This window comes from Bos grunniens, chromosome 9, assembly GCF_055505025.1.
Source record: "Bos grunniens cultivar Pamir isolate PY7600 chromosome 9, Bosgru_T2T1.0, whole genome shotgun sequence".
Classification (NCBI taxonomy): domain Eukaryota; kingdom Metazoa; phylum Chordata; class Mammalia; order Artiodactyla; family Bovidae; genus Bos; species Bos grunniens.
The window spans coordinates 18,239,210-18,266,355 of NC_141173.1; the positions used below are offsets into that span (position 1 = coordinate 18,239,210).

Genomic DNA, 27,146 nt, shown 5'->3' on the forward strand with positions numbered 1-27,146 from the left:
GAATAGAAGGAACATACCTCAACATAATAAAAGCTATATATGACAAACCCACAGCAAACATTATCCTCAATGGTGAAAAATTGAAAGCATTTCCTCTAAAGTCAGGAACAAGACAAGGGTGCCCACTTTCACCATTACTATTCAACATAGTTTTGGAAGTTTTGGCCACAGCAATCAGAGCAGAAAAAGAAATAAAAGGAATCCAAATTGGAAAAGAAGAAGTAAAACTCTCACTATTTGCAGATGACATGATCCTCTACATAGAAAACCCTAAAGAATCCACCAGAAAATTACTAGAAATAATCAATGACTACAGTAAAGTTGCAGGATATAAAATCAACACACAGAAATCCCTTGCATTCCTATACACTAATAATGAGAAAACAGAAAGAGAAATTAAGGAAACAATTCCATTCACCATTGCAACGGAAAGAATAAAATACTTAGGAATATATCTACCTAAAGAAACTAAAGACCTATATATAGAAAACTATAAAACACTGGTGAAAGAAATCAAAGAGGACACTAATAGATGGAGAAATATACCATGTTCATGGATTGGAAGAATCAATATAGTGAAAATGAGTATACTACCCAAAGCAATTTATAGATTCAACGCAATCCCTATCAAGCTACCAACAGTATTCTTCACAGAGCTAGAACAAATAATTTCACAATTTGTATGGAAATACAAAAAACCTCGAATAGCCAAAGCGATCTTGAGAAAGAAGAATGGAACTGGAGGAATCAACCTACCTGACTTCAGGCTCTACTACAAAGCCACAGTTATCAAGACAGTATGGTACTGGCACAAAGACAGAAATATTGATCAATGGAATAAAATAGAAAGCCCAGAGATAAATCCACGCACATATGGACACCTTATCTTCGACAAAGGAGGCAAGAATATACAATGGATTAAAGACAATCTCTTTAACAAGTGGTGCTGGGAAATCTGGTCAACCACTTGTAAAAGAATGAAACTGGACCACTTTCTAACACCATACACAAAAATAAACTCAAAATGGATTAAAGATCTCAACGTAAGACCAGAAACTATAAAACTCCTAGAGGAGAACATAGGCAAAACACTCTCCGACATACATCACAGCAGGATCCTCTATGACCCACCTCCCAGAATATTGGAAATAAAAGCAAAAATAAACAAATGGGACCTAATTAACCTTAAAAGCTTCTGCACATCAAAGGAAACTATTAGCAAGGTGAAAAGACAGCCTTCAGAATGGGAGAAAATAATAGCAAATGAAGCAACCGACAAACAACTAGTCTCAAAAATATACAAGCAACTCCTACAGCTCAACTCCAGAAAAATAAACGACCCAATCAAAAAATGGGCCAAAGAACTAAATAGACATTTCTCCAAAAAAGACATACAGATGGCTAACAAACACATGAAAAGATGCTCAACATCACTCATTATCAGAGAAATGCAAATCAAAACCACTATGAGGTACCATTTCACGCCAGTCAGAATGGCTGCGATCCAAAAGTCTACAAATAATAAATGCTGGAGAGGGTGTGGAGAAAAGGGAACCCTTTTACACTGTTGGTGGGAATGCAAACTAGTACAGCCACTATGGAGAACTGTGTGGAGATTCCTTAAAAAACTGGAAATAGAACTGCCTTATGATCCAGCAACCCCACTGCTGGGCATACACACTGAGGAAACCAGAAGGGAAAGAGACACGTGTACCCCAATGTTCATCGCAGCACTGTTTATAATAGCCAAGACATGGAAGCAACCTAGATGTCCATCAGCAGATGAATGGATAAGAAAGCTGTGGTACATATACACAATGGAGTATTACTCAGCCATTAAAAAGAATACATTTGAATCAGTTCTAATGAGGTGGATGAAACTGGAGCCTATTATACAGAGTGAAGTAAGCCAGAAGGAAAAACATAAATACAGTATACTAACGCATATATATGGAATTTAGAAAGATGGTAACAATAACCCGGTGTACGAGACAGCAAAAGAGACACTGATGTATAGAACAGTCTTATGGACTCTGTGGGAGAGGGAGAGGGTGGGAAGATTTGGGAGAATGGCAATGAAACATGTAAAATATCATGTAGGAAACGAGTTGCCAGTCCAGGTTCGATGCATGATGCTGGATGCTTGGGGCTGGTGCACTGGGATGGCCCAGAGGGATGGTATGGGGAGGGAGGAGGGAGGAGGGTTCGGGATGGGGAACACATGTATACCTGTGGCGGATTCATTTTGATATTTGGCAAAACTAATACAATTATGTAAAGTTTAAAAATAAAATAAAATTAGAGATAAAAAAAAAAAATAAATAAATAAAGGAAATCAATCCTGAATTGAAAGGACTGATGCTGAAACTGAAGCTCCAATACTTTGGCCACCTGATGTGAACAGCTGACTCATTAGAAAAGACTCTGAAGCTGGGAAAGATTGAAGATAGATGAAGAAGGGGATGACAGAGGATGAGAGAGATGATTTTATGGCATCACCTATTCAATGGATATGAGTTTGAGCAAACTTTGGGAGATGGTGAAGGACAGGGGAGCCTGGTGTGCTGCAGTCCATGGGGTTGTTGCAAAGAGTTGGACACAACTGAGCAAATAAACAACAACAAATGGGTGTTGGTCTAGGAATTATTTAAGTTTATCTATTTCTTCACAGAACAGTTTACTACCATTTCCACAATTGTATATTTTAAAATAATGCAAATCTTTATGAAATCAAATAACACTTTTAAATCATATATTAAAAATATGATTTACATTCTCATTTGGCATTTTATCAGATATTCTACTTTCTGTTCTTTGTGGTTAAAACAGCTATTTAAAATTCAGCATTGATGGACTTCCCTGGTGGTCCAGTGGTTAACGGTTCACACTACACACTTTCACTGCAAGGGGCATAGGTTTGATCCCTGGTCAAGGAAGTTCCACAGGCCTCCCAGTGTGGCCAAGAAAAAAAAAAATAGCATATCATGAAAAATAAGAAACATGAACCCGTTTTTAAAAATTAGCATTGTTCCTTGATTACATCTTTTGTACTTATTTTATCCAGTTACTTATTTTAATTTATATTAAACTGGCTGGTAGTAACTTAATATTCTCCTCCATGTAAAGTTTCATATTTTGCACAGAGGTAAACCATTTTTCCTTTGTATTTTTATTTGGACCTTGAAAATTTGTAGCTGCCATTAACAATTTCCTCTTTTATGTACAGTTTGGCAATCAATGAATTTGTTATCTTGAAACCTTACATGAGAGAAGCATGATTTTCTGACGTTCTACTCAAGCCCCCTTCAAATACGCTACATTTAAGTGCAATGAACAATGAGAGCTAAGATACTGCAGGTGCATTTTTGTACATTTTTACCTTTCTTTGGTCTTTATAAACTTGTTTAGAAAAGTTGTTTGGGCTCTGGTACACACAGCCAGATCACAATATTTATAGAAAAGTCTCTACTGCTGCTGCTAAGTCGCTTCAGTCGTGTCCGACTCTGTGCGACCTCATAGACGGCGGCCCACCAGGCTCCCCGGTCCCTGGGATTCTCCAGGCAAGAACACTGGAGTGGGTTGCCATTTCCTTCTCCAAAGCATGAAAGGGAAAAGTGAAAGTGAAGTCGCTCAGTCGTGTCCGACTCTTCGCGACCCCATGGTCTGAAGCCTACCAGGTTCCTCCGTCCATGGGATTTTCCAGGCAAGAGTACTGGAGTGGGGTGCCATTGCCCTCTCCAAGAAAAGTCTCCAAAAAGCACAAATTAAATGTTTTAAGATACATTTATTTTTTATTCGCCAAACATTTAATAATGACTTATTACATACGTATTATATACTAGCACTAGAAATAGCAATCCACTCCAGTGTTCTTGCCTGGGGAATCCCAGGGACGGGGGAGCCTGGTGGGCTGCCATCTATGGGGTCGCACAGAGTCAGACACGACTGAAGCGACTTAGCAGCAGCAGCAGCAGAGATGAGTAAGACAAAAAGCGGTATGAAAACTTGTACAATTCTCATGGAAGTTATTTTCTACTATACTTTTTTGTAAAATCCATAACCACTCCATGTTCAGAAGCTTTAAAAAAACGGTAAATGTCAGATTAATGGATTAATAGATACTTACCCATGGTTTGGTGAGAAAGGATAAAATTTTAAAACTGACTCTGCAGTTTTCCAATAGAATTTCAGTGCTTGCATTGTATCTTGATTGTTTACCCATTTGTTTTAATTACCAGACTGCACAGTTGCAAACGGCAATGATCATGCCTCGCTTAGTGTCTGGCACATAATAGGAGTTCAGTCCAATTTGCACAATAAATGAATGAGTGGAACTGAAAAGCGTTTCGCACTTGCACCATCAGGGACAAATTTGCATGATCTGTGACCCTAGATTATGTCTGTGATCAAAGCACTATGATTGGATTTACATGTCTCCAAAAGAACAGCAAATACAGTAAATAGTAATCGAGGGTTCATTAATTTGTAGTTCAAGATAATTCTGTCTTCGCCTACCTGAAATCCTCTTTAGGATTAATAAAGAACATATTAAACAAATTATAATGGACTTTACAGCATTGATTGTCGTTAAGGGGCAGAAGGCTAGAACAACGATGCTAAACGTTTTAAAGAAATGTACAATAACGGATTGGATGCAGATGTATTATCTTAATAAGAAAGGTTCGTGCTTTTAGTTAAATTCAGATATACAGATATCCACGTAGACATGCTCGCTATTTTATACCATAAATATATGCTGAGATTTCTACCCAATAGCGATCAAGCACTGCGTGTAACACCAAAGAAACCTGCCGAGAATCTGTCCTCAGGATGCTTGGAATCGAACTGGGATTGGAAATGATGGAAGCATTTTTTGTAAGATGTCAGGCTCCTACCCCCGACCCCTCCCCCAATAGACAATACATATGACGCGAAAGGTGAACAGAGAGCAACATCATTCTGTAATGACCACAATTTCTTGGAAGAAACACAAGTTTAATTTCGTTTCTGGGAAAAGAAAAGTCGTTTTCGATTTCATTCTGTCCAAGTCGCTCCCCTTCCCCCGCTGGAATCACCGTATCTCCTTCCAGAAGTCTCCCCGAGGGCTTGTTCTCCTCCGAGGCCTCGATTTCCCCTTCCGGCTCAAAGCTGAGGGGGCGCAGTCCTCGGGGAGGCGCGCGGCCTCGCCTTAGCTTTTGCCTGCGCGGCGCGGACCCTCGCAGGGGCCGCCGGGCCGACCCGCTCCCACCCAGGCGGCGGGAAGCGCGCTCCCGACCCGGACCGACCCCGCGCCCCGCGGCCCCGGCGGCAGGCCGAGCGCGCCGCGGGGCCTTGTGGGGCGCGCGGCCCGGTCCTCCCCGCGCGCTGCCCGAGCGCGGACGGAAGCCGGCGCCCGGCGACCTTCCCTGGGCGGTCGGCCTTGGGCCGCCGGCGACGTCGCAGAGTTCCAGTCCCCGCGACCCCGTCCCCGCCTGCACCGGCTTCCCGCGGGTGGAGCCCTCCGTGCTCTGCGGGGTCCCCGAAGGTAGGTGGGGAGGCGCCGTGCACCGGGTCCCCTGTCTCCGCCTCCTCGCGTGCCTGGCGCGTGGCCTCGTTCGGAGACTCGTATCCGCGCCATGGGCCGCCCCACGCGGAGCTCTGCACGTGTCTCTCTACTTCATGCAGTGGATCGCGGCGGCGCTGGAGCTTTTGGAGTTAGACTCCGACCTGTGCCTCCAAATGTGTGGGCGTCCCGGGTGTGTTCTAACCTCCAGGTGTGTTCAAGCCTGGCTTGACGGCCTCCCCCCGCCAACCGCCCCTCCCCAAAACAAAAGAAAAAAATGGTTCCCTCCTGGGGGGAGGAAATGCCTTTGTTTGGAGGCCATTGCTGAGGTTGGTAAATCACTGCCTTGTGCACATTTTTTAATTTATTTTTTAAAAAATATTTATTTGGCTGCCTGGTTCTTAGTTGCAGCACGTGGAATCTTCCTTGAGGCCTGGGGATCTTGGGGTTTGTAGGAACTAGTTCCCTGACCAGGGGTGGATATCCACCCCCCTCTGTTGAAGTGTGGAGTCTTAGCCACCCCAGGGACCACCAGGGAAGTCCCCAACACATCTTTTATTGAGCCCCCATTATTTTGAAGGAACCACAGTCCATCCTAAAGGAGATCACTCCTGGGTATTCATTGGAAGGGCTGATGTTGAAGCTGAAACTCTAATACTTTGGCCACCTGATGGGAAGAGCTGACTCATTTGAAAAGACCTTGATGCTGGGGAAGATTGAGGGCAGGAGGCGAAGGGGACAACAGAGGATGAGATGGTTGGATGGCATCACTGACTCAATGGACATGGGTTTGGGTGGACTCCGGGAGTTGGTGATGGACAGGGAGGCCTGGCGCGCTGCAATTCATGGGGTCGCAAAAAGTTGAACACGACTGAGTGACTGAACTGAACTGAACTGATGTAAGGTGCTGTAGATGTCAGAGATGGCACACACATGGTCTCCTCCTTGAAAGACCTCCCAGGCCTAGGATAGAGATAGATGTAGAGTTAGGTAGGAAACATTCAGGGGCAGGGTGGGATTGCATTAGGAGATTCAAATAAAATGCTGCGGGGCAGATGGCTCCCTGGAGGAGGTGGTACCCTGACAGTGGCCGTAGGTACCAGATATTTAGGAAATAGGGGTAGAAGTGGGGAATACATTGCAAATGAAAAGGATGATAAGAGTAAAGGCAGGAAGGCAAGCATATGTGGAGGAGACAGTGTTTTAGTGTAAGTTGAATGTCTAATAAAAGTGGCAGCCAGTAAGATGGGACCAGTGGTTTGTACTGAATCATGAAAGGCTTTGTGTAGCTTCATAGGCTGGAAGTTCAGAAACACATTTTGGACTTGTGGTCATCAGGAGCCATAGATTATAAAGACATGTACTGTTATTTAATATTCATAAAATGCTCATAATGTAGAAAAACTCATAACCTGGACCGTGTTCCTGAGCAGGGCATATTTTTCAAGAGCAATATTTGTCTCTAATTACATACACATTGATCACTTTCTTGGGATTGTTTGCAACTGCCTTTTTTCTACTTAAAATCAAGAGATTTACAGTGTTTCATGTGGCTATAGTGAGACTCAGTCACTTGGCAGAAAATTGTGTTAGCAACTATCCTACTTGTTCATATTGGGGAAGACTTACTGCTTTAGAAGTAAGTCTTTAGATCAAGTGCAATAAAGAGCCTGTATAATTTGGAACATGCGTAATCTGGATGACTTTCAGAGCAGGAATATGGACCCCAAATGACAAAATTAAGAGAGAAACCGGCAATGATGGTCAGGAACACAAATTGATGACTCTGAATAAGATTTTTGCTCTTTTTTCATGAGTAATGGTGGGAAAACCAGTATTTGGAACCAGCCTTCCAAAACCAGTATTTTGGAGGCCTTGTCAAGATTTAGAAAACATTACCTTGAATATGTTTTAACATATATAAAGATGTCAGGAGTCCACTGGATATTGTGGTGAAGATCAGACAGAATAGCTCTTTCATGGGGCCTATATTTGTCATATGTAGGTTAAACTCTGCAATACAAAGGCACTTGAAGGTGAGGGCCAGAGTCACAATGTAATAGAACCAGTGAAGTTACTTTGGAGCATTATTGAGGTGAACCTATGACTTCCCTGTGCAGAATGGATTGGAGGGAGCCGAGAAGTCTGGCAGAAGACTGATGCAACCATAAAGACAAGAGGTGTTAATGGTTTGAGGAAGAAGATCAGTTTTTAGATATATTCGATTATAGAATTGACAGGGTATGGTATAGAAGAAGAATCAGGGGAATAGTGGCACTAAAGTCAGAGAGCAGAGCATTTTAAGAATAGAGGCATGGTTTTTAGAGTGAGGTCTGCAGAGTAATGGCAAGAGAATTTGCAAGTAGGCATCAGGTTTGTCTTTTTCAGCCTTTGTAAGAACAGCTAGGTGAGGTGGAGGTGATGGGATACTGTTTTGTTTTTTTCTTTTTTGCAGCTGGGAGCAACTTGTTTATGATTATATATCAAAAGAAGTTAGGACAGAAGAAGAGAGTGAAAGAGCAGAGAGGAGGTAGTTTGGTGGTGAGGATACCAGGAGCTGGTATGCAGTTTGTGCATTTTCCTAGAGCCTAGCTCAGGACAGGAAGACATGGGCCATTAGTTTTGAGGAGCATATCATAGAATGACCAAGGTATTCTTACAAGCTATCGGAGTGCCTAGGATCCAGCTTGCTTACCTATCTATTCATTCATCAGGTCAGCCAGCTAATATATATATATATATATATATATATATATATATTTTAGTGCTTATTGTAGGTTCGCTGTAGCAATTTCTGCCCTGCACAGGCAGGTCAGGAGCTCAGTGGAACTCACTGAGGATCATTGCCATCAAAGGACCAAGGAAGTAAGGGATGACCCACCTGCAAGTGTGATACAGGAGTATGGTGTGTTAAGAGCTATGTATTGGAGGGAAACGACTTGATCTAAAGATATCAAGGAAGGTGTTTTCAATGATAGAATGTCTAAGCTGGTACTTAACAGAAACCTCTCTTATTACCAGATCAGCCAGGCCTTCTCCATGCTGCCTCCTGTTATCATCTCATTCTTGGTTCTGAGTTCACTGGTGGACTCAAGTCTCCTTTCTCTCGACACTTGAAATGTGCATTGTGGTTAGTGGATGGGAAAACTTTCAGGAAACAAGGCTTGGCAAAGATCGTTCTCAAGCCAGCTATTGCTTCGTTATAGTGACTAAATATGAACTAAATGGCCGATTAATTTTATTCATGCTACATTGATTCCCATTTAGGGGATGAAAAGGGTTTGGGGAGTGGCAAATCAATGGTCAGCCACAGCCACCACTGAGCCTCTTAACATCCTTCAGAGGAACCACAACCGGCACAGATCCTGTCACTTCATATTAGGAAATCTTGGTAACAGCCAATGAAAGCTAGTTTTTTTTTTTTTTTTTTAAACATTTAAAATTTTAATGCTCTGTGGGTCAAGTGATTGGGGAATAAGGATCCACTCCTGTTTCTCTCTGCAGGGAAGTGAAGGTACTATTGCTGCTATGATTTTGCATTTATATAGTACTTGAGTGTTGGCTAAGTGCTTTTACAATCAATTTTATTGTTCAGTTTAAAAGATAGCCTAAAATCACCCCTGTCAAAACTTGTTTGGTGTGATTCAGTGAAAAGGATCGTTGGAAAAATGGGCCTTCCATGATATGGAAGAACTCTGATCGATCCAAAGACTAGATACAATATAAGAGAATGTGAACATCCTCTGAACAGAGTTAGCTGTTAATAGAAGGCATTAGCCATGTGACATTTTTTTATCTGCCTTTATAATGAAAGAAGAAAAAAATACAGAAACAAAACTTACGACAGTAGAAATGCAACTTGGCAGAAAGCCAACTTCCCTCATGACTTGGTTTGTAGCTAGGACACCCAGAGATGTTTGATGAGTGACAGTATGTTTCCTTTAATATATTTATTATTAAAGCATTAGGTTTTATTTAGAGCAAGTGTTGGCAAACTTCTGTACAGGACCAGTTAGTAATATATCAGGCTTTGCAGTCCTCCTGTAGCAACTCTGAGGCTGTAGCACTAAAGCAGCGATAGACCACACATAGGCTAATGGACATGGGTATTTCAATAAAAGATGGCTGATGGAAGCAAGGTCACACAGATTTGGCTTGTGGGTCATAGTTTGCAGTTCTCATCCATAGCACTTCTGAGGTTCCTTTACTGAACAGAGGGTGTTGTAGATTGGAATGATTGACAGTCAGCTGATGGACTTCTCTTGTTGGCAGTTGAGTCCCCAGGTCCAGCACAGCACCTGTCCAGTAGGAGATCATTAAATGTATCTGGTGAATGAAGGGTCGCCTAACTAACATAGGCTAGATGGTTCTATATTCAGATTTTCAGGTCCTGTGCTGTGCTGTTCTGATTGACTTTTTGCGACCCTGTGGACTGTAGCCCTCCAGGCTCCTCTGTCCATGGGGATTCTCCAGGCAAGAATACTGGAGTGGGTTGGCCATGCTTTCCTCCAGGGGAACTTCCTGACCCAGGGCTCAAAACCTCTTCTGTTACCCCTCCTGGCAGGCGGGTTCTTTACCACTAATGCCACCTGGGAAGCTCTTGTCTTCTATGGCACTTCTGTTTTGGGTAGAGCTATTACCTTGCAGCTGACTGCTTAGTTCAGAAAACAAATCCCGGAGAATGCCTGGAGAATCAGAAGGAAACAGCACTATATACACAAGGATGGTAAAAAAAAAACTTGGGTCTGTGACTCTCATTTTCACTGTGTCCACTGAAAAGGCATGTTGCTCTATTTGGAAAGGATGTAGAGAGAAGGCAGTCCAGCCTCTTCCCTCATCTAGGACTTTCCCATTTGCCCTGTTTTCCATGGCTTTGCTGGCATTTGTGCTGGAAGTCTTCGTTTGGCCTCCCAGATCTCTCTGCCCCACCACCCTGCAGGTCCCACACCAGCCCCTGCTCCGCCTGCAGTCATGAGGACGATGCTGGAGGATGGAAGGTCACAGCTCCTGCCGGGTGGGCCTGTGCTCCGCGGGTCTCTCTCCCAGTCCTGGTAACTGCCCCCTCCTCTCCTCCCTTTAGATCCAAGGGAAGTGGAGGATGCCCTTGGCCTCTGCTGTTGTTTCTGGTCCCCTGCACATTGTGTTTCCCCCTTAGGCTGCCCACACCTTTGGAAGTAGCTCTTTATTAAGCGCTCCTTCACATTACCCAGATTGAGGTACCAAAAGCTTTCTGCCTGGACCCTCATGGGTACCGTGTCCTCAACACTTTTTCAAAGGCATCTATTGTATATCACTGTCACTGAATGACTTTTAAGTCTCCCGATGTCAGTGGCTGTGGTTTCTGTTTCTTACAATCACAAGATCTCAGGGTGAAAATGGTCCTGATCCAGTTAATTTTCAAAGTTTGGGTGCATTCTGCCCCATGCCTGTCATCTCTCTCTGTGCTTGAATACCTCCCACAACAGGGAACTCACTCCTCCTAAAGCTCTCTCTCAGTCTTTAACACATCTGACAGAATATGTATCCACAACTTCCCCTCCCATCCTTGTCCGCTTCCTTGGGGTTTCATGGAACAAGCCCAGTTTACATTTTACTCCTCTGTCCCTCAGACAGCAGGTTTCTGAGTTCCTTTACCAGCTTTATCTGTTTAAACGTGGCGTGCCTAGGACAGAATCTCTTTTCTCCGGTGTTACCTGTTGAGTGTATGAACATGATAATTTTACCTAGAAGGCTTACTCCCTCCAGAGGTTATGAGAAGGTCTGTACTTCATCATTCCTTGCTTGGAAATATAGACAATAAATCCACCTGCCCCCCGCCCCCGCCTCCACCACCACACACATTCATGCTCCCCATTTCTGCTGATAAAGTGTCACATGTCATATGAACAGGGCTTCCCTGGTGGCTCAGCTGGTAAAGAATCTGCCTGCAATGCAGGAGACCTGGGTTCCATCCCTGGGTTGGTAAGATCCCTTGGAGAAGGGAACAGCTACCCACTCCAGTATTCTGGCCTGGAGAATTCCATGGACTGTATAGTCCTTGGGGTCACAAAGAGTCAGACACAACTTTCACTTGTTGTATGAACAGCTAGCTGTCTTAGATGAAGGTTTAATATTGTCCCTGTTATTAGATTTATCTATACTTACAGATTATCCATCAAGGGAGTAAAGTAATTCATAAATTGTAGATCTTTAGAGGGCTGTGTCTGCTATCAAGTTTTCTTTTGCTTTTCCTCAAATATAAAATTTACTTTAATTATCCTCTAGTTATTTTGGTGGCACTATGTAAAATATTTTGCCTAACTTTTTGTTTAGGTTTCAAATCTGAACATCAGATATCAGAATCAAAGATTTCTTAGTATTTCTTTGTTTCTTTTTATTTTCTGGGGATTTACTCTGTATATGTCCTTCCTGTACCTCTTGTATTTTGGAAATATAACAAAATATATTGAAATGCAATATTTTGGGGCTGATAATCAAATTGACTTTAAGGAAATGTTCTGAAGTGGGTTCTTAAGTGTATAATTTATTTAAGTCAATTTTTATAATGAAAATCCAATTTATTTTCTAACAGGCCTCCAAAATATCTGTCAGCTTCTTTAATTCTTCCTTCTGATTTATTCACTGAGCTCATTCCCCATTTCGTTTTTGATTAGATTGCTTTCACCCTGGCAGAACTCTGGAAAATAAATCTTTTTGTATTTAATGTGTGCTTTGGTTTAATCTGGATGAATAGTAGAATGAAAACAACTCATTAGAAAGTAATTTTGATTGTTGGAAAGAGAGATGTGACTTTCTTAATCTCTAATAATTGCTAGGAAATGTATTTCAGAGACTGCTTGCTCACGGTCGCTTTACCCACACCTTTCTTCTACTTTCATGAATAGCTTTTTTCTCACAGGATTAAAAAAAAAAAAAACATACTTATGATTCTTTACAAATCCCCACAAATGGGTTTAGAGTAGGAGATTATGACCCATTTCTTTTTATCTCTGGAACAATGGTAAGAGAAAGCTACTTTCTTTCTCTTCTGAACTGCTTTTATACTTTATCCAAAGTTGCTATTCATGCATTCAGTTCAATTCAGTTCAGTTGCTCAGTCATGTCCGACTCTTTGCAACCCCATGGACTGCAGCACATCAGGCCTCCTTGTTCATCACCAACTCCCAGAATTTACCCAAACGCAATGTTCATTGAGTCAGTGATGCCATCCAACCATCTCATCCTCTGTCGTCCCCTTCTCCTCTCACCTTCAATCTTTCCCAGCATCAGGGGCTTTTCCAGTGAGTCAGCTCTTTGCATCAGATAGCCAAAGTATTGGAGTTTCAGTTCAGCATCAGTCCTTCCAATGAACATTCAGGACTGATCTCCTTTAGGATGGACTGGTTGGATTTCCTTGCAGTCCAAGGGATTCTCAGGAGTCTCCTCCAGCACCACAGTTCAAAAGAATCAATCCTTAGGCGTTCAGCTTTCTTTATAGTCCAACTCTTACATCCATACATGACCACTGGAAAAACCATAGCCTTGACTAGATGGACCTTTGTTGACAAACTAATGTCTCTGCTTTTGAATATGCTGTCTAGGTTGGTCATAACTTTCCTTCCAAGGAGTAAGCGTCTTTTAATTTCATGGCTGCAGTCACCATCTGCAGTGATGTTGGAGCACAAACAAATAAAGTCTGGCAATGTTTCCACTGTTACCCCATCTATTTGCCATGAAGTAATGGGATGGGCTCAATAAAGGACAGAAATGGTATGGACCCAACAGAAGCAGAAGATATTAAGAAGAGATGGCAAGAATACACAGAAGAACTATACAAAAAAGATCGTCATGACCCAGATAATCACAATGATGTGAGCACTGACCTAGAGCCAGACATCCTGGAATGTGAAGTCAAGTGGGCCTTAGAAAGCATCACTACGAACAAAGCTAGTGGAGGTGATGGAATTCCAGTTGAGCTATTTCAAATCCTGAAAGATGATGCTGTGAAAGTGTTGCACTAAATATGCCAGCAAATTTGGAAAACTCAGAAGTGGCCACAGGACTGGAAAAGGTCAGTTTTCATTCCAATCCCAAAGAAAGGCAATGCCAAAGAATGCTCAAACTACTGCACAATTGCACTCATCTCACATGCTAGAAAGTAATGCTCAAAATTCTCTAGGCCAGGCTTCGGCAATATGTGAACCGTGAACTTCCTGATGTTCAAGCTGGTTTTAGAAAAGGCAGAGGAACCAGAGATCAAATTGCCAACATCCACTGGATCATAGAAAAGGCAAGAGAGTTCCAGAAAAGCATCTATTTCTGCTTTATTGACTATGCCAAAGCCTTTGACTGTGTAGATCACAATAAACTGTGGAAAATTCTGAAAGAGATAGGAATACCAGACCACCTGACCTGCCTCTTGAGAAATTTGTATGCAGGTCAGGAAGCAACAGTTAGAACTAGACATGGAACAACAGACTGGTTCCAAATAGGAAAAGGAGTACGTCAAGGCTGTATATTGTCACCCTGTTTCTTCAACTTATATGCAGAGTACATCATGAGAAACGCTGGACTGGAAGAAACACAAGCTGGAATCAAGATTGTCAGGAGAAATCTCAATAACCTCAGATATGCAGATGACACCACCCTTATGACAGAAAGTGAAGAGAAACTCAAAAGCCTCTTGATGAAAGTGAAAGTGGAGAGTGAAAAAGTTGGCTTAAAGCTCAACATTCAGAAAACGAAGATCATGGCATCCCATCCCATCACTTCATGGGAAATAGATGGGGAAACAGTGGAAACAGTGTCAGACTTTATTTTTATGGGCTCCAAAACCACTGCAGATGGTGACTGCAGCCATGAAATTAAAAGACGCTCACTCCTTGGAAGGAAAATTATGACCAACCTAGATAGCATATTCAAAAGCAGAGACGTTACTTTGCCAACAAAGGTCCGTCTAGTCAAGGCTATGGTTTTTCCAGTAGTCATGTATGGATATGAGAGTTGGACTGTGAAGAAGGCTGAGTGCCGAAGAATTGATGCTTTTGAACTGTGGTGTTGGAGAAGACTCTTGAGAGTCCCTTGGACTGCAAGGAGATCCAACCAGTCCATTCTGAAGGAGATCAGCCCTGGGATTTCTTTGGAAGGAATGATGCTAAAGCTGAAACTCCAGTACTTTGGCCACCTCATGTGAAGAGTTGACTGATTGGAAAAGACTCTGATGCTGGGAGGGATTGGGGGCAGGAGGAGAAGGGGAAGACAGAGGATGAGATGGCTGGATGGCATGACTGACTCAATGGATGTGGGTCTGAGTGAACTCCGGGAGTTGGTGATGGACAGGGAGGCCTGGCGTGCTGCGATTCATGGGGTCGCAAAGAGTCGGACACGACTGAGCGACTGAACTGAACTGAAATGAACTGAATGGGACCAGATGCCATGATCTTCATTTTCTGAATGTTGAGCTTTAAGCCAGCTTTTTCACTCTCCTCTTTCACTTTCATCAAGAGGCTCTTTAATTCTTCTTCACTTTCTACCATAAGGGTCGTGTCATCTGCATATCTGAGGTTATTGATAATTCTCCTGACAATCTTGATTCCACCTTGTGCTTCCTCCAGCCCAGCGTTTCTCATTATGTACTCTGCGTATAAGTTAAATAAGCAGGGTGACAATATACAGCCTTTATGTACCCCTTTTCCTATTTGGAACCAGTCTGTTGTTCCATGTCCATTTCTAACTGTTGCTTCCTGACTAGTTGATGTTTCATTTATTTTCTTATTTATTGGCCTCCCCCAGAAAGAAAGCTTCTGAGGGAAAGTGAAAGTGAAAGTGAAGTCGCTCAGCCATGTCTGACTCTTTGCAGTCCAGTGGACTGTAGCCCATCATACTCCTCTGTTCATGGGATTTTCCAGGCAAAAGTACTGGAGTGGGTTGCCATTTTCTTCTCCAGAGGATCTTCCTGACCCAGAGATTGAACCCAGGTCTCCCGCATTGTAAGCAAGATGCTTTACTGTCTGAGCCACCAGGGCATCCTCATTTCCAGTGCCTGGCACAACTGATAAATGTGTTGTGTGTTTGTGGGCAGAATATAAGTTTCTCATGATAATCTGCCTTTTTATGCCAGTGCACAAAAGCTTACATATTTCCCAAGAAATTGCTGCTTTCTAAAAAGCTGTTTCTTTTATAAATATGGTTCCTAAAGCATCCACTCTTGTAAGATTGTCTTGTTTTCTAACTAAAAAAAAAATCATCTGTTATCAAATTATCAAAATAAACAGATTATCCATCTATTTATCTGATAATAACTAAGCACTATTTCATCTATATAATGAATAGAGTTTTTAAAATTACGTATATTACCAATAAATTCTTTTCATCAAGGTCAGTTTCCCAACACCAAAATTGTGATTTAGAATGTACTGCATGCATACAGGCAAATAACTGTAGCATCATTACATATAGCAAATAAAGCAGTGTTTTGGCTTAAAGACCCCAAAGGTACATTTCTCACTAGGTTGCTGATGTAAAAATCTTTCGTGATAAATAATGGACAAATTCCCAGTTTCCCAGCGTACTCCAAAAATATGACTACAGCGTAAGATCACCGAGAAGGGCACTGATTCAAACTACTTGGCAGTAAGCTGGCTTCTTTCATTATTAATGTGCTTACCTCCTTTTCATCACTCATTGATAACAAGTGAAACTTCAGTAAAGAATTAAGGAAACAAACTTCCGAGAATAGTTACAGTGTTCTGAATAAATATTTTATCAGTGTTATTTTGCATGTTTTCTACTTTCCAGTAATTTTAGTATGATTTTCTGATTGGGGTCCGTCACATCGCTGGCCTAATATGGGAATCATATGCAAGTATCCCCTTACTTTCCCTCTTTCCAATCAGGCAGGAAGCCCCACCGTGTTATGGACATCTTTGAGGGCATCTCGTATTCTGTGTGTACATGTTAGCACCTGGCCTGGCTCTCCTTCCAGTCCTTCTTCCCTCTTTGGTGTCAGCAATCCCTAACTCCTTCCTGCCTAGCAAAATTCTCTTCCTAAAACATTACTTGGAGTGTTGCACTCATCCACTCCGAAGACCATGCCTGTTTCCAGCCATCCACAGCAGTGAGTTCAGTCTCCTCTAATTGACCTTCAAGATCCCAACTTCCCTATTCTATATTATTTCCCTTTCATTCCCAAAATACCGTATTCTTCAGTCAGAAATCCATGCCCTCTCCCACAAAGAGGCATGCTATTATCTACTGGCTGCCCGTACTGTCCACCCCATCAAAGTTTGTCCCTCCTTTACCTGAGTCCTTCTCATCCTTCCGATCTTCCAGGCTGGCTGCAGAGTTCTGTTCCTCCTGTTCGCATGAGCCCACAAGTGTCTCTTTCCCTGAGTTCTTACTGGGTTTTTGCTGTGCAGAGAGAGGCACAGGCTTTGGAGACAGCGGGCTGGCGTTGACTCATTGACCCATACAAGCCTCAAGTGGACCAAGTGTTGCATTGTTTACTGTGTGCCTGACAGAGTACGTAGGGGTCATGTGCCTTGATTCACTTTGTCTCCTTAGTTTAGAAGTTGAGTATTCTTTGAGTTCCATTTTACAGATTAGCAAACTGAGGCACAGAGAGGTTGAGTAACCTGTCTAAGGTCACACAGGGAAGCCTGCCTCCCAAACCTGCTCTCCTGTTCCCTATGCTGTCCTTGCCTCCTGAACACGTATTTGAAATTATTTCTGATGGGAGTTTTTCAGAGTTGATTAGTATGCAGTACTGCGCATGCCTGTCTCACTAGGCCGTCTTTGGGGGTGAAAAATCCCTTATCTAGCAGTGCTTGTGGAGATAGTGGCCTGCCATTGTGTGTGTGGGGGGGGTGTGTGCACACGCGCACATGCCCGCTGCTGTGGTGAAAGCCTGAGATGAATGTCAAAGTAGACACAAGGTGACCACACGGCAATTCAGGGAGGTCCACTCCTGGCCAGGTTACATTCAGTTCCGACGGCCAGGCTTCAGAACTGTATCGCAGAAAGAACGTGCGGAGAGATGACAGTTAAAAAGTCCAGTTCCATCACTTGTTAACCAGATAGCCTTGAGAAAGCTACCTTCTTAACTTGTTTCCTTAACTTCAAAAAATGATACTAAATTCTACAACACATAATCATTTTTTCAAATTTTCTTGAAGTGTAGTTGACTTACAATGTTGTGTTAATTTCTGCTATATAGCAACGTAGTTCGGTTATGTACACATTCTTTTTTGTGTTCTTTTCCCTTTTGGTTTATCACAGGGTACTGATAAGGATTGATAAGGATATTGATAAGGATATTGACAGGAACTGTAGTTCCCTGTGCTGTACCCTGGGAGCTTGTTTGCCCAGTCACAGAATTATTAAATGAGGTCTTACACGAGGCGCTGGCTGTACAGTGAGTGCACAGTGGCTCGTGGCGGAGGTGTTCAAGAGATGTTGATGTTTCCCTTCAAGGCTTCACGCTGAGGTCGGGCTCAAGGCCTTCCTGCCGCTGATACCTTTTCCTTTGTCCATATATATCTAAGTAGGCCTTCAGTTCCGTAACTCCTCCGGGTTTAGCCTTGTTTCCGTGAGCTGTTTCACTTCTAACCTTTTCTGTAGTTATTCACGTAGGGCATGGCTTGATCTTCCCAAGCCCAGCGCTGGAAATAGTAGCCGATGAGGGCAAAGTCCACAAATACGGTGCGCTCACTCTCTTGTCTAGTAGAGGAGCAAGACCCCCAAATAGCTGTTGATCCTGCCTTGGGATCTCTGTGTTTCCCAGTGCTGTGGAAATGCAGACGAAGGAGCAGGGGGAGCAGGGGGTGGTGCCTGGGTGAGGAAGGCAGGAGGGGTGAATTCAGAAGACTTGAGACCAGGCAGCGGAAAGAGGCAGTGAAGGGCGAGTGGGGAGTTTGCAGGCAGGGCTCAGGGAAGGGTGTTGCTGTCAGGGCGGACACACCATGGGTCACGGAGGAGGCCCACCATCATGAGAGTGTGTGCTCTGTTCCTCCAGGACTAGATTGCAAACCTGAGAAGTCAAGTGTTTGGTTCTCAGCAGAAATCAGTTGTGCAAGTAGAGATCTAGCTTAAAAGAAATTTTGGGAAAAAAAAGATTTTAATTGTTTTTCCATTATTCCATCTGAGTCATCACTGAGACCTGACAGTTCAACAACTTAATACCATCTGGTGACATGAAGAGAAAGGTTCAAGGGTCGTAATTGATCATGTTCATCATGGGATTGGAGGTTTAGTGCTGAGTGTCACCGAAGAGAGATTTTGACAAATCACATGCAACCAGGAGAGGCCGCCAGAGTGAAAAGAGGCTTACTGTTCAGATGTTATGAGAAATGGGTCTGGGGGATTTTATGAAGGGAGACAGTGATTGCTTACTTCAAATCCTTGGAGGGTGATTTGGGAAAGTGAACTTTACATTATTTTTGCTTTCAGGGTGGACCTGGGATTAATAGAAGCAGACATTATAGAGTGTCTGGCAGGACTGGCTAAGAACTGATGGTTAGGGAATCACATTTTCAGTATGGTGTTATCTGTTGAGACTGGGCTGGATTCCTGATGCTGTCTTTGGTGACAGGCTGGATCATCCCTTCTGTCAGTACGCCCTTGAGAGTCCATGAGATATATCCAACAGAGTTTTGGTACGAAATGTACTTATTGAAATAGATTATCTGTGCCCAGATATGCTAATTTAATGTGATCGCATGGCAGATGATACAGAAAGATGGAAGTTTTTAGAATGGGATTGTATCTTCATTTCCTCCTTTGAGGCTTTGAGCAGTTTACTCCCTGAGCCCCTGTGTGCATACTGATAGAGCAGGGTATTAATAGCAGCTATGTCACAGGGCGATTGGGAGGATCAATATAATGATGGATATGCATCCATACATATCCTGTTGTCTCAAACAAATACTGTTATTGGAAATATGTTTTCTGTCTGTAATGTATCATACCATGACTTTCTAAAAGTATTGAGCACCCTGCCGCAGAAATAAAATATTGCCTGAGTTTTTCCTAAAACACACTTTTTTTTTATCAATCATATCCATTCTTGAATGTTTTCTCAATGAATAATAAATGTTAGTTTATCCCGAATGAGAAAAGAATGATGGAAATTAATCTAAAATTGCATAACTCACTCTCTGCCGTCCAGAAACATCTCCAGATTTTAGCCTAAAGATGCCACATTCTATGGTTATTTCTCCTTTATTTTCTATTAGCACACACACATATGCATAAAATGCTTGACCCTTATAAGAAATATATGAAATCATTTTGCTTATTAAAAGGTAATTTAAAAGTAACCATGGGCTTTCTAGTTTATAATTTTGAAGTAGATGTTTAAGAGTGGGTGTGTTTGTGTATACACAGACACTCAAGAATTTGCATATAAATGCACATTAAATACAGGTGTAGATTGTTAGGCGTTCTTTCTTATGCTGAAGTACTGAGTTTTTAATAATTGTTTCATTTAAGAAAATGTTGATATTTCCTTTCATAAGTTTTAAATTGGCACTTCATATGTTTAAAAGATGAACTTTTCTGCATATTTCCTGGTGATTAAAAGAGATATAATATGAAAGGATCAGGCTAAGAAGCTGGCTGTTTAAATATTTTTTAAAACTATTATGGTTAGTATCATCCTGTTGTCATTTAATATTCTATAGCAATTCAGCTTCGGATATTGAACTCTTCTCACCACTGAGTGTAAGAGTAAAAACAGAAAAACAAATGTGCACACATTATTTATATCTATTCATATTTTATACACATGCTCCCAAACACACATGTCTGTATTAGCTGAACTGACTGACCTTTGTGTGCCAGGCCCTGTGTTAAGTCCTTTAACATGGATTTTCTCCTTTAAGGCACCGTGAGGTGACTTACGTAATTTGCGTCATTTTTCGGATAAGCAAACCGAGGCTTGTAGAGTGTGCAGAGCGTGTATAAATAGTGGAGACTGGGTTCTAACCCAGCTGTCTGACCTCTGGAACTTCTGATTGCCATACTGCCCTGCCCGGGTGCTTGGGTAATCATGGAATTGGAACAGCTGTCTGTCCATCCGTACGTATAGCCTGCACATCAATGCTAAAATCTGTCTTCATCTCAGACAGTAGATGGCCGCTCAGCCTCTACCTGAATAACTCCTGTAATTGGCACTTCATAACTTCACAAGCCAGCCCATCCCGTTGTTGGCTAGCTCCTGTCACTGGATTTCATTCGTCCAGTTACTGGAGAGTTGTCTGCCTGTGATTTCGAGTTATTGGGCCCAGTTCTGCCTTCTGGGGCATGCAGAACGCCAGTGTCTCCTCTTCCTGAAGGCAGCCCTTCAAATTCTGTGCTTCCTGGAGGCTTCTCTCTTCAGTTCCTGCTGCCTTCCGAGCCCTCACCCTTACAGTCACCTTTCTGACATCCAGGTTTAACGGGTTGTTTCTAATAAGTTGCGATAACAGCACTGGAAGCAGTGGAAAAACTGGGTGCAGTTGAAAACCTTCTGGACGGATCTGGAACCCCTGGAGGAGGGTGTCAGCACTGCCGCTCCCTGTGTGATGGGCAGGTGGTGACATGGCTGAGCGTCAACACCCTCATGAAACAGTGGTGATACGTGCCCTAAAACCCCACTTTGTTATGGGGGTCACATCAGGTTGTCCTGGGGAGAGTGCTCTGTGCACCCCAGCCCCAGCCTGTCCTTGGCCTCCTCTTTCACCCTCCCTTCTGCCTGTTTCAGCACAACTTGCTCCCTCATCTTCCGCTGCATCTTTGCTCAGTCATGTCATCTGCTCATTGATGCCTTTCTTGACCTTTATATTTTAAATGGCAGCTGATCCCCTATCTTCTCTTGCCATCGTACCTACAGTAGTTTTCTCAGCTGTCTGTGACAATTCAGTGTACATCATTTTACATGTATTTATTCTGTGACTCTCCCTGCTTCCCCCGCCACCGCCCCCCCCCCCCAGGAGAATGTAAGAAATAAGAAATGTGAGCTCCAGAATGCATCTGTTTTCATCACCGCTATATTCTCTGGACAGAGCAGGTCATAAAAAATACTTGGTGAATAAATGAATGAATTACCATTATGTTTATGTTTCTGATGTGGTTTCACCATCAAAAAGCCCAGTGAGGTGCTACTGTTTTTTTTTTTTTTTTAACAGAAGAAAAGTACAGCTGGCAAATTTATTAATTGCTCTTTTAATATTTCAGTTTCATAAATTCATTTGTCAGTTGATTTCCTTGTGCTTTAAGGGTATTTTCTCACAGAGCAGTTATCTGAGCTGGACTCCTGGAGTGAAATATTAACATTTACAACTTAAAATGTTACTGAAAATGAAGAAAATGTAATTTATCGTGGGCTTCAATTTCAGATGACTCAAGGTCAGACTTTGGTGGGCAAATGCATTCAAATTTTTTTTTTAACGTAGCAGCAAGTCATTGAATTTCCTGTTTATATGCTCACTGTAGCTGTTCCATCATTCCCATTTCTGATGGTGTATCTCACAGCTACAAGATCTCTCTTTAGAGTGATCACAGCCCCCATTTGTTAGCTGGTTGTGTGTTAGTATGGTTCTGGAGTTACTGGATGAACGGGAATTAACAGGGCAAGAGTGGCAGAAATGCAGATGCATTCAGACATCTGAAGGGTGCTGATGTCTCAGCTTGATCCTCTGGATTAACAGTCTAGAAACATGTTATCTGCCTAAATCAAGTTCTCAGGGTTGGGATGAGAAAACCTCATTCATCGACATGAAGGAGGTGGTGAAGTCATGGTTATTAGGAGGGCACGAAGTGCCACGTTTCCAGACTGCCTGTCTCTTGTGGTTCATAGACTTGTATGTTGAAGCCTGGTCGGCCTGGACTAAAGTGACCTAAGTTAGCAGAACACCTGATTGTAGCAGCTGATCTGACTCCTGGCAGACTGAAGAGGGAGGAATTAACTCAAAGCAAAAAAAAAAAAGTCTTGAGTTGCAGGAAAAAAAAAATCCACTCTCCTTCTGCTAGAGAGTTGACTCTAGACCTATGAATTATTGACACATGCTTGTTTGTTGTTGAATGTTTGCACGTCTCCCCAGATCAAATAATGCTGTCAGCAGTTAGTGCTGGGGCACACTGTCCTGAATTTAAAGCTGCAGAATCAGGTTTATTTGAAGTGCCCGAAAAATCCCACAGCTGCTTATTGAAACTAATGTTCAATTTGCTCTTCAGTGTATTTAATCACTGAGGAGCTTTCAGTGCTGCAAATCTGTCATTGCTAAATACCAAACCATTGCAAATACCCTTGGAATGGGAGAATAATGACCCAATGAATGAGTTTGTTTACATTCTGTTTTAAATGAGAAGGGAGATATGTTATAGAAGAATATAACATTTGCAGTAGATGCATGAAAACTGTGTTTATGATTTTACAAAATATATTGAAATTAAAGTAATTTCATCATGGATACAAGGTCAGTATAAACTTTAATTAATAACAGCGATCATAGTAGAAGCTCTTGTTAAGTAAACAAATACCTTGTCTAGGGAAGGAACATTTGGGGACAGAATTGAATAATTGTTTTTCTACTTACACCAGAACTGCATTTGGAGTCAGACTTACTAATTGGATGTCAAGGAAGACGTTGATCACTGTAATGGGCAAACTTAAAAACTGGGTAGAAGAACACAAAGTTAGGAATCATGTGGTTGCAGGACTCATTTTTCCCCTCCACACGAATGGGGAGCCTGGTGGGCTGCCGTCTATGGGGTCGCACAGAGTCGGACATGACTGAAGTGACTTAGCAGCAGCAGCAGCAGCAGCATACACACTCCAGTGTTCTTTCCTGGAGAATCCCAGGGACGGGGGAGCCTGGTGGGCTGCCGTCTATGGGGTCACACAGAGTCGGACACGACTGAAGCTATTTAGCAGCAGTAGCAGCAGCCATTACTCTGTCATCCAGCTGGCAAAGGGCAGAGCTGATTCAGACTGCAGGCTCTCTATTCTGACATCTGGCCCTTAGTCCCTCTGCTCTCTAATTCATTTAAGAAAATTTATTTGGACCCTTTTGGGAGTGTTGGTGAAGGAGTGAAAAAATGGAAGGTGAGATAACCCGTGATCCCCACCAGAGAGAAAAAAAGCAAGCAGATAGTTATTAAGAGTCAGAATCAGGGGTTCTGGTGAGGAGTACTCCAGCAACTGTTGGGAAAAGAGAAAATGACTGTTGGCTGAAGTGATTAAAGAAGGCTTCCTGGAAGAGGGGGTTTATCCCCTAAGTGCTCAGTAGCACTTTTGGCCACACACATTGTATCCTTTAGTGTTCAGGTTCTGATAATTTTATGAATTGCACCCAAGTAAAATTCTAGCCTTGTTTATCTTTAAGTGGGTTTTTTACATTAAAAAAAAAAAAACCAGTTCAAATATGTGCCTATGTTCAATGTTGCATATAGTTCATTTCTGACAGTTGATAGAACTTATTGATTCTGCCTCCTAAAAGTGGAAGCAGACAATATTAGCTTATTAATGATGTCTTCTGTATAGATGTGAAACAGAGTTCAGAGGGATGTGGAAGAAGCAGAGGTCATTAGAGGTGTGTAGGAAAAACTGAGAGACGGTATATAAAGACCGCTCTCCATGTTTCATGGTGACACCCGCAGTAAATACTTCCTTTAGCAGTTGGGTTGGCCTTGACTATGTTAATTCTTTTCATGAATTTGAAAACTTCACCATTGAACTCTGTTTGTATTTATTTTTAGTTATTTAAAAATAGTTTATTTATTTGGCTGTCCTGGGTCTTAGCTGCAGCATCTTCGGTCATTGTTGCAGCATGCAGAGTCTTTTTAGGTGGAACATGTGGAATCTAGTTCCCAGACCAGGGATTGAACCTAGGTCCCCAGCTTTGAGAGCATGGAGACTTAGCCACGGGACCACAGGGAAGTCCCTGAACCCTTCTTTGTAAATCATATGTAAGATATTCAGTCATTGCAATAGAAAATAAAATCTTTAAAATACATATATGCTGTAACATTTTTAGACATACAAAAAGCATAAAGAATAATGCAACAAATGCTAGTTTTTTAAGTCCAGCTTAAAAAACTAGATCTTTGCAAGGCAGGAAAAACCCTTCCTTTTTCTGATTTCACCCCTTCTTCCCCTGCAGGAATAATCAGTTCTAAATTTGGAATATATTACCCGATGCATTTCTTTGTATTTTTCCTATATGTGGTTATATATCTAACAATGTATAGTACTCCTTATATAAATTACATCAGGTAATATGAATTTTTAATTCTGTTTTATTCTTTTAACTATGAGATTCCTTCATTTTCATGTGTATAGCTTCAGTTCATTTGTTTTTTATCCCTTAGTAATATTTGATTGTGTCAGTTTATTTCAATTTATTTAGGTGTTTTTCTATTAGTATATATTTAAGTTGTAATTTTCATCAGAAACAATGAAGTTGTGAACAGTTTTGAATATGTCTCGTCATATATATATATATATATATGTACATCTTTCATATGTTTACAGACCATTTTCTCACCTTTACTGTGACTTGCTTATTCATCTCTTTTGCCTATTTTTCTAATGCGTAATCTTTTCTTTACTCATTTATAGACTTTTTTTTATAGATTGTGAATATTCATCCTTTGTTGACTATATGTGTTGAAAATATCTTCGCTAGACTGTGGGTTACCATTTGTTTTTTTGTGGTGTCTTATTCTGAACAGACTTAAACTGTTGATATAGTAAAATTTGTTATTTTGCCCTCTATCACTTATACCATGTGTCTGGTTTAAGAATTCTTTCATATTAAGGGAATAAAATTTAATGTAAAGCTACTCCTTAAATATAAAGATGGAAAACATGATTTCTTTTTTAAACATTGGAAGTCAAATTGTCTCAATGCAGTTTGACATATCTGTTATCAATACCAGTCTACTCAAAACAGAGCCCACAGCTACTAGGGAGAACAGTATGCTGATTTCTTAAGCTAGAAATAAAACTACCATATGACCCAGCAATCCCACTACTGGGCATATACCCTGAGAAATACATAATTCATAGAGGCACATGTAACCCCAGTGTTCATTGCAACACTATTTATAACAAGGACACAAAAGCAACCTATATGTTCATGGACAGATGAATGGATAAAGAAGTTGTGATATATATATATATATATATATATATAATGGAATATTATTTACCCACAAAAAGGAATGGATTTGAGTCAGTTCTAGTGAGGTGGATGAACATCACTAGAGCCTGTTATACAGCATGGAGTAAGAAAGAGGAAAACACATATCGTAAATTAGCACACACACATATATATATAGAATCTAGAAAAATGGTACTGATGAATTTATTTGCAGGGTGGAAATAGAGAGATGCAGACATGGAGAACAAACTTGTGGACACAGCAGAGGAGGGAGAGGGTGGGGCGAATTGAGAGAGTAGATTGAAACATATGCATTACCATATGTAAAACAGATAGCTAGTGGAGGTTGCTGTCTAACACAGGGAGCTCAGCATGGTGCTCTGTGATGACCTAAGAGGGGTGAGTACGGTGGAGGAGGGGAGAGGGGTTCAGGAGGGAGAACTGGGTATACTTATGGCTGATTCACAGAAACCAATACAATGTTGTAAAGCAATTATCCTCCAATTAAAAATAAAGAAACCAGAGCCCACCATTATACCATAATTGTTGTGTGTATAAATTTTCTGTCCAAACTCAGTAATCATTTCATAAAATGAGAGCTTAGAGAAGGGAAGCCATGGTAAAACATCAATATTTACAGAATTATTAGTCTGTTTATTAACAGTAAATTTTTGTTTATAGTAAAGTGTTCACTCATACATGTGCATATTCTTTTCTGTACAGAAAGCTCATAGTAACTGTAAGTAATTCAGGTGGGCCATTGGTAGCTGTAATGAAAGAAGAGGCTTTGGATATAATGTCAGTGGAGTGAACTTGATGTGTTTCATTCTTAATGATTGTTCTTGTTGCCTTCTCAAGCTTTTATACTTACTTGTCATCATCTTTTTCTGATAAATTTGATCTGCGTTGATTTAATGGTTAGTATCCAAAATTCCTGAAATCTTGTCTTTCTTGGAACCGTTCACAAGTGTATGGTCTTGTAAGGAGAGATCCTCATAAAAACCATTAGTTTATCTCTAGATGTGTTTGAATTTATCTGTCATGTCTCAGTTACTTGTTTTATCTCCTTTTTAAAAAGTCATCACCAGTCATAAGGTATAGCTTCAGTTTGTTCTGCAATGATTACAATTGTTATGATGACTTACATTACTAATAAAATTTAAACTACCACTGTATTTCAGAAGAGGATAAAAAAACCCCAGTGACGCCCTCAATAGGATTTCCAAATGACCTTGGCATGCTTTGTCATAAAGCAACAATGTAATGGGATGTTGGCTTCAGTACTGCAGGCATTCTCTTTCTTAGGACTTTCGGGTGGGGAGCCTAAAGGTTATGATGATCCCATGGGTATCATTTTTTTGTACTCTGATTAAGTCTCTATCAGACTGATTTATGTTTTTCTCTCTTTTCTGGACACCACCCCCACAAAAAGAATAAACATTATGAGCTTTTAAAAAACAATACATATAATTCATCTTTGGTCA

The 27,146-nt window shown here is 41.5% G+C and overlaps 1 protein-coding gene across 2 annotated transcripts in view; it reads left to right on the top strand.

Annotated features, from left to right (window-relative positions):
• Nucleotides 1–5,193: 5,193 nt before the first annotated feature.
• Nucleotides 5,194–27,146, top strand: part of MEI4 (meiotic double-stranded break formation protein 4) — a 251,927-nt gene continuing 229,974 nt past the window's right edge. Inside the window, exon 1 of one of the 2 annotated variants that reach the window (XM_086316889.1) lies at nucleotides 5,194–5,524. Coding sequence is in view for 1 of the 2 variants with exons in the window: in XM_086316888.1 (XP_086173014.1) it covers nucleotides 20,568–20,596 (29 nt within the window). In the remaining variant the exon portion in view is untranslated. Of the gene's footprint in view, nucleotides 5,525–20,525; nucleotides 20,597–27,146 lie in introns of those variants that run through there. The other variant, XM_086316888.1, reaches the window with a different exon arrangement.